Raw genomic sequence first — 14,852 nt, forward strand, 5'->3', positions numbered from 1 at the left:
TCAACGGAATCTGTGGCTCACGCCCTTGTTATGCATCTCATATGCCCTGTTACTACGCCCAAGGTTCTTCTCTCTGACAACGGATTAGAGTTCAAGAATCAACTTTTAGCAAAAATATGTCTGCAATATAGCATCCTACAAATCAAGCCTCCACAACAAGCACTCTACAAATCAATTATCACAGCGAGCAATCTACAAATCAAGCCTCCTCGATGAGTGCCCAACAAAGCTTCATCACAGCTTTTCATCCACAGGCAAATAGCCTTTTTGAAAGAACCAATCGTAAAATCCTTGAGATTCTTCGTTATCTTGTAAATCCAATGCACAATGCATGGTAGGATGGATTTACTTCATGTCGCAACCTCTATCAGCGGGTCGATCAATAGCTCCATTCACGGGCAAATCACCCAAATATACTGTTTATGGCACAGACAAATGTTATACCTTATGACATACTTCCAGGCAAATCTCACTCTGTCTTCAGTACGGACGATTTCGCTACTTAGCAAATCAGCGTCTTCACAGACATCCATGGTCAAGTGCAGACACATTTAGCAGCGTCACACTCTGAAATGAATTACAAGAAACACAAACAGGCTAAGCCTACAACACTATAAATAAGCGACTCTATCATGGTTAGAGAACCTGAGCGAATCTCCCAACTTTCGCTAAAATTTTTAGGTCCATCCCTGATTATTGCAAGGGAAAGGGGGCTACACATTAAAAAAAATTGGAGCCAAACACAAATCTCAGATGTAGCACATGCGGCCAGACTTAAAAGGGTACACCTAGAGTTCCTACATAGGAATGTCAACGATATCCCGGACACATCTGCTCAAACCGCAAACACATCAAGTACACCAGCTTTATCTAATGATTATCGTTTAAAATTACGCTCTGCAAACCAATAATGAATTTTTTTTATCTACAATTTCTAAATTAAAACCAGTGACAAGCTCAAAGAAAAACATTAATACCAGTGACAAGTTCATTGAAGAACATTAAGACTAATGACAATCTGATTGAAGATCATTATTACCAATGACAAGCTCATTGCTGCTTTAATAAACACGGGCTTATGACGCGTGGATGTCCACCTCTTGCTAGTACACACTCTTCATTTAACCTCTATTTTGTATGCCACAATTCTGGGATCTTTTTCTCCTTTAACTAGAAGCAATGCTACTGCATATTATACTTCTCTTGTAATTTACAGTCCAATGTTTTCACCGCATGACAAATGGAACCTTTCCTAATATACTGTAGGTTATGACACACTTGTGACCCTCGATAAACTAACTGAACATTAGTAGTGCCTGATCACTTCTCATTTGTTTTAGCAATGGCTGATTCTAAGGTTATGATATCTCAGTGTAAATCGTCATATCTATATCTGTATGTATGTCCAGCCTCTGCATTCACGTTATAGAGAAATCCGACTGTGAAAAATTTTTAGGAGCAATGATAAGTAGGAATCTTAAACCAAGAAAGCAATGTGTGTTTGCTCGAAGCAAGGCTAACAGAGTACTTGGGTTCATACAAAGGAGTGTTAGTTATAAGACTAGCGAGGCTATTCTAAAAGTATATCTTACACTTGTGAGACCTCAATTGGATTATGCAGTTCATTTCTGGTCACCATACTATGGAATGAATATAGAATCCCTAGAAAAAATTCAGAGGAGAATGACAAGACTAATTCCGGGCATGAGGAACCTTGAGTACAGAGACAGGTTAAAGCATCGTAATTTGCACTCCCTCGAGAGTAGCAGAGTAAGGGGCGATATGATCGAGGTGTATAAATGGAAGTCAGGGCTAAACAAAGGTGCTATAACAAAGGTACTCAACTATCCAACCAGGAGCGAACTCGTAGAAATGGTTTTATATTAGACAAATTTTGATTTAGGTGTGAGATAGGTAAACATTGGTTTGGAAATAGAGTAGTAGATGAGTGGAAAAAATTACCAAACATCACCATTAACTCGAACACGCTAGATAGCTTCAAACATAGGTTGGATGGATATATGAGCGACAGGGGTTGGGTGTAAATGGGACTGGACAGTATGGGCCAATAGGCTTGCTGCAATTTTCTCCATTCTTTTGTTCATATGTTTATTCCTGTTGCAGAAGAAATAAGCAAACTGGCACTCATACAAACGGCTGCTCACACAGTGCTTACGCAATGTGTTTATACTCCTAGGTCCACGAATATTGTGTTTCATGCACATCTTCATAGTGTGTGATTTTTTTCCTGACCAGTCCTGTGTCTTTTTACTATGTCAGGATGGTGGTAAGTACTTCGTAGTTCAAGGTTATTATTTTATTATATGGCTTCAGACTATTATGAATTCATCAGCAGTAGTGCCGTCATAATCTTGCCAGCCCATCTTGTATTATTTTCCTTTAATTTGATTTAACTTCAGATCAGATATCTTTATTCCTTAAATGTTAGTATTGTTCCCAGCAAACACAATCAAGTTTCTGTCAATTTAACCCCCTTTTTCTTATCTCAATGAAACACAAACCCCTTAATTTGAAGATATTATTTGTATATGGGTTTTTGTGATTCCCAGTTATGTTCTACCAACTTTCAGACTCATTTTATCAATTTATTGTATGTTTTGATATTACAGACACGTCATTTCGAAAGTTGCAATTGTACAAGTTACAGTCCTGTTACATAAGGCATTTAAGGCTAGGAATTTAGACTATCAACCCCCGATTGTAGATTCCTCAGTTAGGCTACAGTACATTTTATCTTTTATAACATTGATAGACATCCATAGGTATTATGTTGTACTATGTGGTTAGTTTACTCCTCCGGTGAACTCGGAGGGTGGTGGCCGAGTAATGTATTAGCCCCTGTCTAACAGACAGTAATACTTGTATAAATGTGGGTTACATACATTAGGTTTAAATAATTACATCACCCACGGTAACTTTCCTATGCCCTCACACCTTGACCACAGAGTCATCAATTAAGTTGCTGGCTATCGCCAGTTCGACTCCCATATCTGAGCCACTGAGACGTGTGCTTTAAGAAGCTAGTTTATGCTCAAGTTTCATCGCTTATTAACGCTCACAGTTCATAGCGTTAAATATGGTGATATCCCAGTCATTGTACAATAGTTATTTTCTTAATTAATGGAGAAAAGACCACTTGGGTTTGAAAACTTAACCCATAAACATTTATGAATGCAACTTCCAGTTAACCTCTAATTAGTGATTCCACAGGTAACTGGAAACTGCAACAAGATGTTGGGAGATAGTGCTCATACCTACATAGGAAGGTGAGAGATAATTTCTATATATCTCTATCAGCATATAGACGGACAGTACTTGTATAAATGTGGGCCAAGTACATGTTATCATTATATACTGTACACTATCCAGATTAAACAGAATAAGGGCGAAGATTCATATTTCACCTTATCCTGTCATTTTGCACACAGGCATTCATTGCTTATCTCATCACTTCTTGTAACATTTCAAATGGCCTTCAAATCTTCACCACGAACCAATAAACTTTTAGAGTTAGCATTTAAGTTACCGGCGTTCAAGCCAGATTTAGATTGTACCTCACACCTATCAGATGTGTGACTTATGGCTCTAGCCCTGAGCCGAATATATTTTCTCATAGCCGTGTTTTGTTTAATCAGCAAACCAGTCCAACAATTTCTGACAAGATATAACCATATTTTTATAATAAATGTAAAAAGGTTTTAAGTGTTCACTTTGAGCATTAACACTCTGAGACAAACACAAACATAGAATACTTATTACTCCTAGGGATACTACAGTAACAGCAAGTAATATGTACAATCAATAAAACAAGGAGTGAAGTCAGCAGAGCAGCGACCAGGCTTCATCAGATTCAAAATGTAACAGTGGTGATGATTACAAACTCTTATAATTCTCCACCACAAAGTTACATTAAATTATTACCAGGTGGATTTTCAACTATCCATGACCGGTACACTATATCTCCATAGGAAGGTGGGGGATAGATTTTATAGTTCCATAGGATGGTGGGAGATAGTGTATATACCTCAGTAGGAAGGTTTGAGCAATCAATAGTAATACCATATCCTAACCAGACTACCGTCATGATCGCCGTTTTTCCAATCAGGTTGGGTTATGTTAAATTAAGTTACGATAAAAAAAAATTATAAAAATCACAGATAAAAACAAGTTATATAATTATTATAAAACTAATCAGAATATATGTTAACATGGCACTAGCGAAGCTAGGAATGAGAAGAGCTCCCAGTCTGGCTAGTTAAGCAATTTTCGTGCATACCCATTATTAGCCAGAGGAGAGCAGAGAATTAAAGAGCTCTCAGACCTCTACACCAGACGCCCAGACTAGCGAGGTTCACTTCCTTCTACATTTCGTTTAACACAAAATAAGTGGGTGCTTCACTGATAATAATAAACAGTAAAATAAATAAAAACCTAGGAAATAAATATACAGTAAAATAAGACATATTTTAGTACCTAGAAAATTCAGCGGACAGGAAAGAGGGTGGATGATTGAAAATTATACATATACTGTAGAGTCCAAAGGGACGGGCAACTATGAAATACATCACTACCTAGTGAAATATGGCCAGTTAGGGGTGGTATGGATACAACACATTGATGATTAATTCATCGATACACATGGAGTCAGCATGGCCGGCACTGCTACAGCTGTAAAGTTAAATGTTCATTCTGCAACTAGGACGACTGGGGACATCCCACCTGGTGACTGGCCATAGGATTCAAAAAGGTAGCCTTTGGGTCAGGAGATGAGTGCTCTATCCACTCGGCTGCCACACCCATGAAATACGATATTTCTAAACAAAATTATAACTTCAACTTGGGGACAGTGATAAGTCACAGGTGGCGCCTGATCTTGACCAGTCTGTGTGATCATCAACAAGATGTTCAGATTTACTTAAATTAACATGTTTTGACTCCGTAGTGATATAGTAGTGATATGAGTGAGAACTTAAAATCTTTTATAGACCTTGCCATGGAATTATGAAGTTTTGCTGACCAAGTCATAAGGTAAAAATTCTGTTCACTTAGTCATTATTGAAAGCTTCACACTGACACAATATTTCTTGTTTTCGTCTTCCAGATATCACACTTACCTAGAGTGAAGACACTGACTCACAGTTGTCTAGGTATGAATCAGAGGTTCACTTTTGACATGCCCTGGTGATACTGACCTGGAAAGTGATCTGGGAGTCTCGGAGGGCGTAGTGGTGCCGGAGAAGCTGTACATGTTGGCCACACCCGATGCTGTAGAGGAACAGTGCATCTGGTAGAGTGGACCTGTCAATACACGGAGACCGGAGGTCAGGAAGAGAGAGAGAGAGAGAGAGAGAGACTCCAGCTAATTATTATATTAAATAAGAAAATAATTATTAATATATCTACAGGGTATAACATGAACATGGTTCATCCAAGAACAACATTGGACCTGTCGAAATAAGCGACATCTCCTCAAAACAAATCAAGAAGATAGCAACCCACACAACGACTTCACGACGACTTCAACCCGCGCCAGACGCGGATGACGACCTCCCTGGTTCAGGCCAAAATCAGCATAATCGTAGACTCGACATGGCCAGCGACAACATAAATCTCCTTGACTCTAAGTCATGGAATCCTAGCGGCGACAACGACCATCGAACTGCAACTATAGCCAGTGTGGTTGCGACTGGGTGATGGTGGCTTACTCCACACAGAAACGAGACCTTCGAGCTGTGGCGCCATTCAATGACTTTGCCATGCAGGTCCAGGACCTGAACATCTCCCTGTACACGGCTGATAGAAAGTTTGAGGGCTTGCCATAACTGATAGGTAGATTTTCGAAGGTTTTGCTAAAAAGTTGTGGCCCCCAATAATGACAAAATTCGAGCAAGCACCTCAAGTGACACCCAAGCTACAGTATCCGAAATGACAGTCGTTAGCAAGATGGAAATTGTCCTACATAATGTCCTACACTGGAACTTTTTAGTAGATGCAACGAATTGTCTAACCTATACTATCAATTAGACCCAGACATTATTCTGCTAAATAGTACCGGCATAAAGTATGAAAGGTGAAGAATTTTGACAACGCTATATCCCAAAGGAACATGACAGGTGAGCTGAGCGACGGTGTCGCTGTGGCCGTCTGGTTACGGCTGAGTCACAGATTGTTGCTGGGCTTCGAGGATTCAGTTCTAAAGTGAAGATGGAGACCGCCAGAGGACCCGTTATCATATGCACGATGTACCTACCTCCTAGACGTCTTTACTTACTCGAACACGCCTTCAACCAGCTGCTGCGCCACAAAAAACTGACATACATCACATGGGAATTAAATGTGCGCCATGCCATACTCGGACACGGTAATGAGGACCCCAGCAAAGGAAAGCGGCATTAGGTAGTAGTAGGTAGTAGGTAGTAGGCAGCTATCAAACAGGGAGGCACTACCGCCTGGGAAGATATTGGAAGCATAATGTGTTGTCTAATGATAGACCCTGCTGCCATATGGCATCACAAAAATTGTGACCAAGTCCTAGGTTGCTGAGCTGACTTTCCGCCTCATTTACACGCAATTGTAGGGTCTCAATTGTTTTTCTTACTTTGACAACACAAAATACATAATGTACATATCGTATCTCATTCTTGATTAATTTTTTTCGTTTTGTATTTTTTATGGTTATTATTATTTTTATTATTTATTTTATTTTTATTATTTTGTTATTAATTTTATTAATTATTATAATAATAATAGTTGTTATTATTATTATTATTATTATTATTATTATTATATTATTATTATTATTATTATCATTATTATTATTATTATTATTAATTATTATTATTATTATTATTATTATTATTATTATTATTATTATTATTATTATTATTATTATTATTATTATTATTATTATTATTATTATTATTATTATCACTATTATTATAATATCTTCGCCCCCAAGGCCCTGATGTGGGTCAGTGACTTGTGCCCGGGTGGGCTAATCCCCGTTAAAAAAAAAAAAAAACCTCTGACCAGATTTCCCGACATAACTCTCGCGTGCCCACAACACCAGACATAATCATCTCTAACAACGAGGCCGTCCTGAACAGGCACGTTACCGCGCCGGACCCATCTGTACCAGCGACCACCTACCAGTCTTCGTGACGAGAGCATCCAGCTCCATTATAATCCCCACCAAAATCAGGTCAAATTTCGGACAGGCAGACTGGGACTCCTTCAAGGAGTCTTTAAGTCTCAAGCAGAGGAGGAACTTGGAAGGGGGCAGCCCCAATGACATCGAAGACGCGGTCGAGCAATGGTACAGTTCATTAATGTGATAACGGAGGCGAGCAGCAGCAACATCTGGACCACGACCACAGGACCATTCCCCACCTTCAGACTAGTCCTCAGCTGAGGCAGCTTAGTGTCCAGAACGATCACGTGAGACAGTTAGCCAGTATCAGCGGGTGGACGCAAGAGCTGAGGGACCTGTACAGAGAGCTACGGACAGACATCCAACACGAAAGCAAACGTCTACAGGAATAAAAACGAGCCGCCTTAGAGTGGGATGCAACCAACAACTAACGCGATTCTAACGTGATGCTATATGTAGTGATGATGGGTGGTGATATATGTAGTGATGATCTATCTATCTACAGTATATAAAGCAAAGAAGTATGTCTGTTTGTGTGTGGTGTGTTTGTTTGTGTGTCCGCACTAAAATCTCAGAAACTACTTTACTGATCTGTAGTGATGATGGATGGTGTTATATGTAGTGATGATGAATGGTGTTATATGTAGTGATGATGGATGATGTTATATATAGTGATGATGGATGATGTTATATATAGTGATGATGGATGATGTTATATGTAATGATGATGGTTGTTGTTATATGTAGTGATGATGGGTGGTGTTATTATATGTCGTGATGATTAGACAATCTATCTATATAAAACGAAGAAGTCTGTCTGTTTGTCTGTGTTTCCGCAGGAGAATGTCAGAAACTACTTTACCGATCTGTAGTGATGATGCAGACAAGGTTTAGATAGGTCGGAGAAGAAGTTAACAATAGCTAACAGAGGGTTTATCGCAGGGATTCTGTAGAGCCCACGCGGTCGAGTTGAGCAGTTTGAGGGGTGGAGTGGAGTGAGCTGTCTGTGTTGACCACTGGTTAGCGAAGTTTTAACTGGGACAGCCCGAAGGAACGAGTGTTCCTGACAACTAACTAAGTGGGACCAGCGTCCGCCCTCGGTTGACGATCATTTGGGGTCACCAGTTCTCCCCCACCATAATTCACAATACCACATATCTTCAGTCAGTTTAGTAAAAACTCCTACTAACGGGAAAATAGAACCCCCCTCAGCTGGGCAGGTTTCATTGGCTGACTGGCCCTCTCTCTCTTCTGGTTCATGGATGTTCTGAGCGTAAAACTGAGGCAGTCTGAGTGAATGAACGGTCACACACTGAGACCAGGAGTCTAGTGGGTACTTAGAGACATTTTATCTCCCCAGTGTGGGTGTGTTCTGAGTTTGTGTGATGCATGTTACGGGAAATGGTGGTAAGGTGTGTGTAGAATTTCCCAAGACCAGGTGTGAAAACAGCGCCCCTCATGGTTGATTTTCACACGTGAGATGCTAGAATTTCTGTCCAGAGTTGTGAAGGGCTTGTTAGTGCCTTGAAAATACGGGTGCATTTGGAACCTATGTGTGAGATTAAGAAGCATGTTTTACGGGTATTGGTGGAGAAAAACATTCATGACTCCTGAGATTCTAGAGAAAGTACTGACAAAAAACCGCGGAGCACCAGCCTGCCTAATGGGTCATGAGTGATTTTCTCTGGTTTCTTGTAAATGCCGGCCTCCTTGGCAGGCTAGTAGTTACACCTTTCGGGTTATTGGGCAGTTAGGATTGTAGTAGTTGTGGGTCATCCCAGACAGGCAATGATTGATCCATGTATGTAGTTCATATTTTCTTAATATTTTTTATACCATTTCTCAGTGACTGATATTATTTTGTTGAATGCCCTTAAGGCCTGTTCATGGTGGAGTTAATAAGTTCTTAATATTTTTTATACCATTCTCTCAGTGACTGATATTATTTTGTTGAATGCCTTTAAGGCCTGTTCATGTGTGTAAGCAACATTTCTTAATAATTTGATGCTATTGTTTTCTAATGTTTATGTGTCACTAAGGGATTCTGGTGTAAGTAGCACTGTTACCTTAGTAGTGCTCATAAGGCATTTAATATTTTTACCTATTTTTTATATCATGTATAACCTTTGTTCCCCAGTGTAGTGTTTTAAGCCAGGTTAAGAAGTGCGCTAAAGTTGGTGTACCATTAATTATTGATTGTGGTTGTAGTGTTGGAGGGAATAGAAGTGTCAAATTTTATAGTGCTTGTCTCATTCACCCCAATCACAGGTGCTAACTTTTCACGGGTCACGGAGAATAGTTTTAAGTTAATTGTGTTTGTGCTGAATCGTTTTTTTTTAAAGGGGCGCTTCCACTGCATTACCATCCACTATAATCAAAATCCCCAAGTGAGAGATTTCCGACCGGTTACATATAAATATATATATATATATATATATATATATATATATATATATATATATATATATATATATATATATATATATATATATATATATATATATATATACACATATATATGTATATCATCTGATTCTGAGGCATAATTATAAGGGAATTCTTAGAAAGATTAAACATATGATCCAAGAAAAAGGAAATAAATTGTGTGGGATTACTTAAAGCAAAAACAATAAGATCCTGTTTGAGGCAGAACTAAAAGGCAAATGGGCACAGCACATAGAAGAGCTATACATTGATAAAGATAGAGTAGAGGTAAGAAACGAAAAGGAAATAAAGATCGAAATACCAAGTCTGGAAACAGAAGTAAGGGCAGCTGTGAGTAAATTGAAATATGATAAAGCTTGTGCGGTTGATCAGCTTCCAACATAATTTATGAAACAAATGGGCAAGAATGTGATATAATGTCTGACAAAAATATGTAATTCTATATACTTCAAAGGAGACCTTCCCTGTGATTTTAAAAACAAAGAAAACAATATTTGTATTATTACCTAAAAAGTCAGAAGCATTAGTGGACCCATTTTATAACAATAAGATTAATAAGTAATGCCTGTAAAGTTTTATTCAACATAATTTTAAGTAAAATAAAGTTTTGAATCTAAAGTGAGTTATCTGAAGAGCAAAATGGATCTACAAAGGTAAAAAGAACTAGAGAAGCTATATTTGGTTGAGCATTTTTCAGTGAAAGGGCTAAAGAGGTCCAAAAATATTTGTACATCTTGTTTGTTGACTTTGAAAAAGCTTCTGATATGGATATACTCAATAAGCTTATAGAGATCTTAGAAAAAAGTAATTAATGAAGGAAATATTAAAATTTTAACGAATCTTTGCTGGCAGTGTTAGGAAGTAATGAACTTACTAATTGGTTCACACTTAGACAGGTAGTAAGACAAGTTTGTATTTTATCTCCAAGATTGTATATTATATATTAGGAATTATTGAGAAGTTAAACGTGACAATTAAGGAATAAAAGTAATATCAAATAAATGCTATGCAGATGCAACTGCTCTCATCATAGATAATGAAAGGCAATACAAAAACTCGTTAACAGATTAGTGGGAAAATATGGTTTAAGAGTTATTGTTGTAAACACTAAAGTAATGGATGTTTCAAAATTGAAAATAGATCCTAAAAGAAAAATTATGTTAGGCAACAGGGAACTTAAACAATTGGAGAATTTTATGTATTTGGGAAGTAGCATTAGCTGTAATGGCAGATGTACGGAAAAAATCAAATCAAGAATCGGGCAAGCAAAAACAGTATTAAATAATCTAAAGGACCTAATGAAAATGGACATTAACTTCAATTTCAATAAAATGCTGATGAAAGGCTTTACTTGGCAAAGACTGATGAATGGGGTCAGAAGAGTAGACACTTTCAACATAAACCGGAAAGAGGTTGAAGGCCGTTGAAATGTTGTGTTATAGGGTCAGTCAGTGTAGCTTATTCGCCTATATAGGCGAATAAGCTACACTGACTGGAAAATTAAATAAGAAGTACTAAGATTAGCAAAAAGTTCAAGAGAAATTCTTGAAATGTTAAGAAGAAAATGAGATATTTTGGTCATATAATTAGAGATGAGGGGGCTAATAACAAAAATATTAATGGGAAAGTTGAGGATTAGGAGGGCCAGAGGAAGGAAGAGAATAGGGTTGATGAATTAAATTAAAAACTAGGTCTCCAGAGAGTTATAAAACCTTAGAGGATTGGTAAAAACAGCCTGTAAACGCTTAGAGCCAACCCTCAGATAGAAGAACGGGAAAAAAATTTCCACGTTTTCAATGAACATAAATTTTTAGTAATCAGTAAAGAAAAAACTTAATGGGAACTTTAACCAATGTTTATCATGTCTGGGAAGCAGTCATGGAACGAGGTTACTTAGGCAGAATTGAGTGTTGGAAACATTTAAGCCAGCCAGAGTCATGGAGTGAGATTCCATTTAGCAAAATTAGGTGTCTGAGGTACAGAGAAAATGTGAAGAGCAGGGGCTCTGTGTTCCCAAAAATAGTTGTATACATCTCAAACCTCCGTATTATACTTGCACCACTATGCATTAACTGTGTCAAAAGTTTAAAATACCTGTTATGTACTTGGCATCATATTTTACTGTACCAGATGTTGAGTGGCTTGTAATTTCATTAATGTGTCCATAATTTCTGTACGCAACACTTTTTATATTCACTTAGTGCTCAGTTTATTTACATTATCAAGAAATACTCTTTATTTTATTTTATTATGAAATAGTTAAGGGTTTTATGGAAGTTAAAATCTAGCTAAAATAATAATTGGTTCTGATATTACAGCATCACCTCTGGGAATAAATATTTTTGTTTTGGATTTCGAGGAGTATTGTCTCAGAGTACCTGAAGTTTCAGTCAATAGACATGGTTTAGATACCCGACTTTCTGGTTCTGTTATGGGCCAAGACACTGAAAATCAAACCCATATTTCTTTATCTCTCGGCTATAGGGAAGAAACAAGATTTGAAGAAGAACGGAGAAAGATGGATTCCTGTGAGGGAGGGTATGGCTAAAGATAATAAGACTAATGAAACAAGGACTAAACAAAGGCAGGGGGCAAAGAACTGAGGGTTGGAGGCATGGGACTGAAGGTTGGAGGTAGGGGACTAAGAGTTGGAGGCAGGGGACTAAGGGTTGGAGGCATGTGGCTGAGGGATCGAGGCAGGGGACTGAGGGTTGGAGGCAGGGGAATGAGAGTTGAAGGTAGTGTACTAAGGGTTAGAGGCAGGGAACTGAGAGTTAGAGGTAGTGTACTAAGGGTTAGAGGCCGGGGACTGAGGGAACCGACAGTTGGAAGTAGGGAAACGAGGGTTGGAGGCAATGGACTGGGAGTTGGAGATAGATGACTGGGCGTTTGAGGTAGGGAACTGAAGGATGAAGACAGGGGACTGAGGGTTGGAGGCAGGGAACGGACAGTTGGAGGTAGAGAAACGAAGGTTGGAGGCAGGGGACTGAGGGTTGGAGGTAGGGTACAAAGGGATACAGGCAGGGGATTGAGGGATGGAGGCAGGGGGGTCTGACAGTTGGAAGTAGGGGACTGAGGGTTGGAGGCAGAGAACTGGTAGATGGAGGTAAGTGACTGAATGATGGAAGTAGGGAACTAACGGATGAAGACAGAGGACGGAGGGTTGGAGGCAGGGAAGTGAGGGTTAGAAGCAGGGGACTGAGAGTTGGAGGCAGGGGACTGAGAGTTGGAGGCAGGGGACTGAGGGTTAGAGGCATGGGACTGAGAGTTTGAGGTAGGAACGAATGTTGGAGGCAAGGGACCAAGGGTTGGAGGCAGGGGACAGATGGTTGGGGGGGGGTAGAGGACCAAGGGGTTGGGGTGAAAGAACGAGAGGTGAGTTAGGCGAGACAAATTGAAACAATAATCGCCATTCTTAAGCCAGAGTAGCAGAAGCGCTACTTACAGGCATGATTGTTTTCGAAGCAACTCAAAGAGTCTAACTAGTTAAACACACACACACACACTCATATATACAGTATATATATATATATATATATATATATATATATATATATATATATATATATATATATATATATATATATATATATATATATATATATATATATATATATATATGTGTGTGTGTATGTGTGTGTGTGTGTGTGTGTGTGTGTGTGTGTGTGTGTGTGTGTGTGTGTGTGTGTGTGTGCGCACGCACAGGGTAGTGTAATGCGTCTAGTGTGGCAACATTTTTTTAGTGTTAAGGTACATACACTGCTTGCTTCCTCTCGCTATCAGCTACCGCTGCTGGCTAGCTCTCGTGGCGAGCAGGGAAGCAATTTGCATAAGTCCTCCCCTGCCTGTACACAGCCTCTTCACCGTCAAGACTCCTGCTGTGCCTCCTCGTTCCAATACACGGTAACTGGGTGCTACGTGGATCCCAGAGGGACGGCGCATAGTCCCACTGGTATGTGGACACGACCTGGTGCCTAACAACCACTGCTCCACTGCCTTGCTAATTAACCTTGGTCAGTATAAGGCATTGGGAGTAAACCAAGATTGAAAAATCTACGGTGGAGCTCCGCATCAGGCAGCCATGCTTACAGAGCTCCAGTAAGACTCCAACGACAGTATAAGCGGAAGAGGTGACCGACATGGGAACCCAACGACTATACCGGCGGACGAAGGCAATGCATTATGTACAGGCTACTAAAACAAAACAAAACTCAACAGACTGGGGTATTGGCAGTCCATTGCAACTCTCCCTCTCCCCAGTCGTTGTAACACTTGCACCACTGGATCAGGAAAGGAGAGAGCCAAGATGTGTACTTGCAGCCTAAGCTTCTGCTTTGCCACATATAACAGCTCATGTGCAGCCGTCATCCAGCTCATCATACTTGTCATTATCACCAACACCCTTATACCCACAAAAGACCTTTGCCGACAGACGAGTGGCGAAGGGGACAGGCTGAGATGACTGCCGGGAGTCTCTAGTCACAACTCTGCACATGGGTAGCATAGATAAGATAGTCGTTTATTCACTGGGATCTAGACAGCAGTACAATCCAGACCTGTCTGTGCGACAGAGCAGCCCTCTCGAAGAGCCACTCTGCTCACCCCACACGGAAAGAGGGCTAGAAGAGATGCCCAAAACATAGACTGCCTAAAGAACCAACTTGACTGGGCAACCGAACCCAGTAAGGTCATCCTTATGCAGTCTAAAACCCAACTATAATCACAAATCAAAACAAAAACATACTAAACAACCTTCTATGGTTGCTGTAAGGAATGTCTTGACCCTTCTGGATACTGGCACAAATGAGCATCCTGAAAGAGGAACTGCCCTTATGGAAAAAGAGCTGGCTAGGAATAACATCGACATAACAGCCACTAGTGAGTTTCGGCTCCCAGACGAGGATCGACTCACTGAGCAGGGGTCTGGCAATACCGTTTTCTGGAAGGGTAAGCCTGCTGCAGAGAGAAACCGGATTTATGAAATTGGCTTTGCCATCAGCCAATGCATCCCACATAGGCTAATTGAAATGCATGATGGGATCAACGAACACCCCATTACGCTCCGAGTCCCACTGAATCACTGACTTCATACCTTCTTCATCCGTCCATACGCCCAAACACTGGATGCAGGAGATGATATCATGGAGGCCTTTTACGCCGACCTTGACAGAGTGCTAACCTGCACTCCTAGTTGACTTCAATGCCAGAGGTGCTAAAGATGCTGACATTTAGCAGG

The 14,852-nt window shown here is 39.8% G+C and overlaps 1 protein-coding gene across 1 annotated transcript in view; it reads right to left on the reverse strand.

Moving 5' to 3' along the window:
• Positions 1-4,610: 4,610 nt before the first annotated feature.
• Positions 4,611-14,852, reverse strand: part of LOC121880339 (protein shisa-like-2B) — a 95,863-nt gene continuing 85,621 nt past the window's right edge. Inside the window, exons 4-5 of the mRNA XM_042387493.1 lie at positions 5,214-5,319; positions 4,611-4,689 (exon numbers count right to left, since the gene is read on the reverse strand). Coding sequence (XP_042243427.1) covers positions 4,611-4,689; positions 5,214-5,319 — 185 coding nt within the window. The remainder of the gene's footprint in view (positions 4,690-5,213; positions 5,320-14,852) is intronic.

This window comes from Homarus americanus, unplaced genomic scaffold (genome assembly GCF_018991925.1).
Source record: "Homarus americanus isolate GMGI-L3 unplaced genomic scaffold, GMGI_Hamer_2.0 scaffold20930, whole genome shotgun sequence".
In the NCBI taxonomy this organism is placed as follows: domain Eukaryota; kingdom Metazoa; phylum Arthropoda; class Malacostraca; order Decapoda; family Nephropidae; genus Homarus; species Homarus americanus.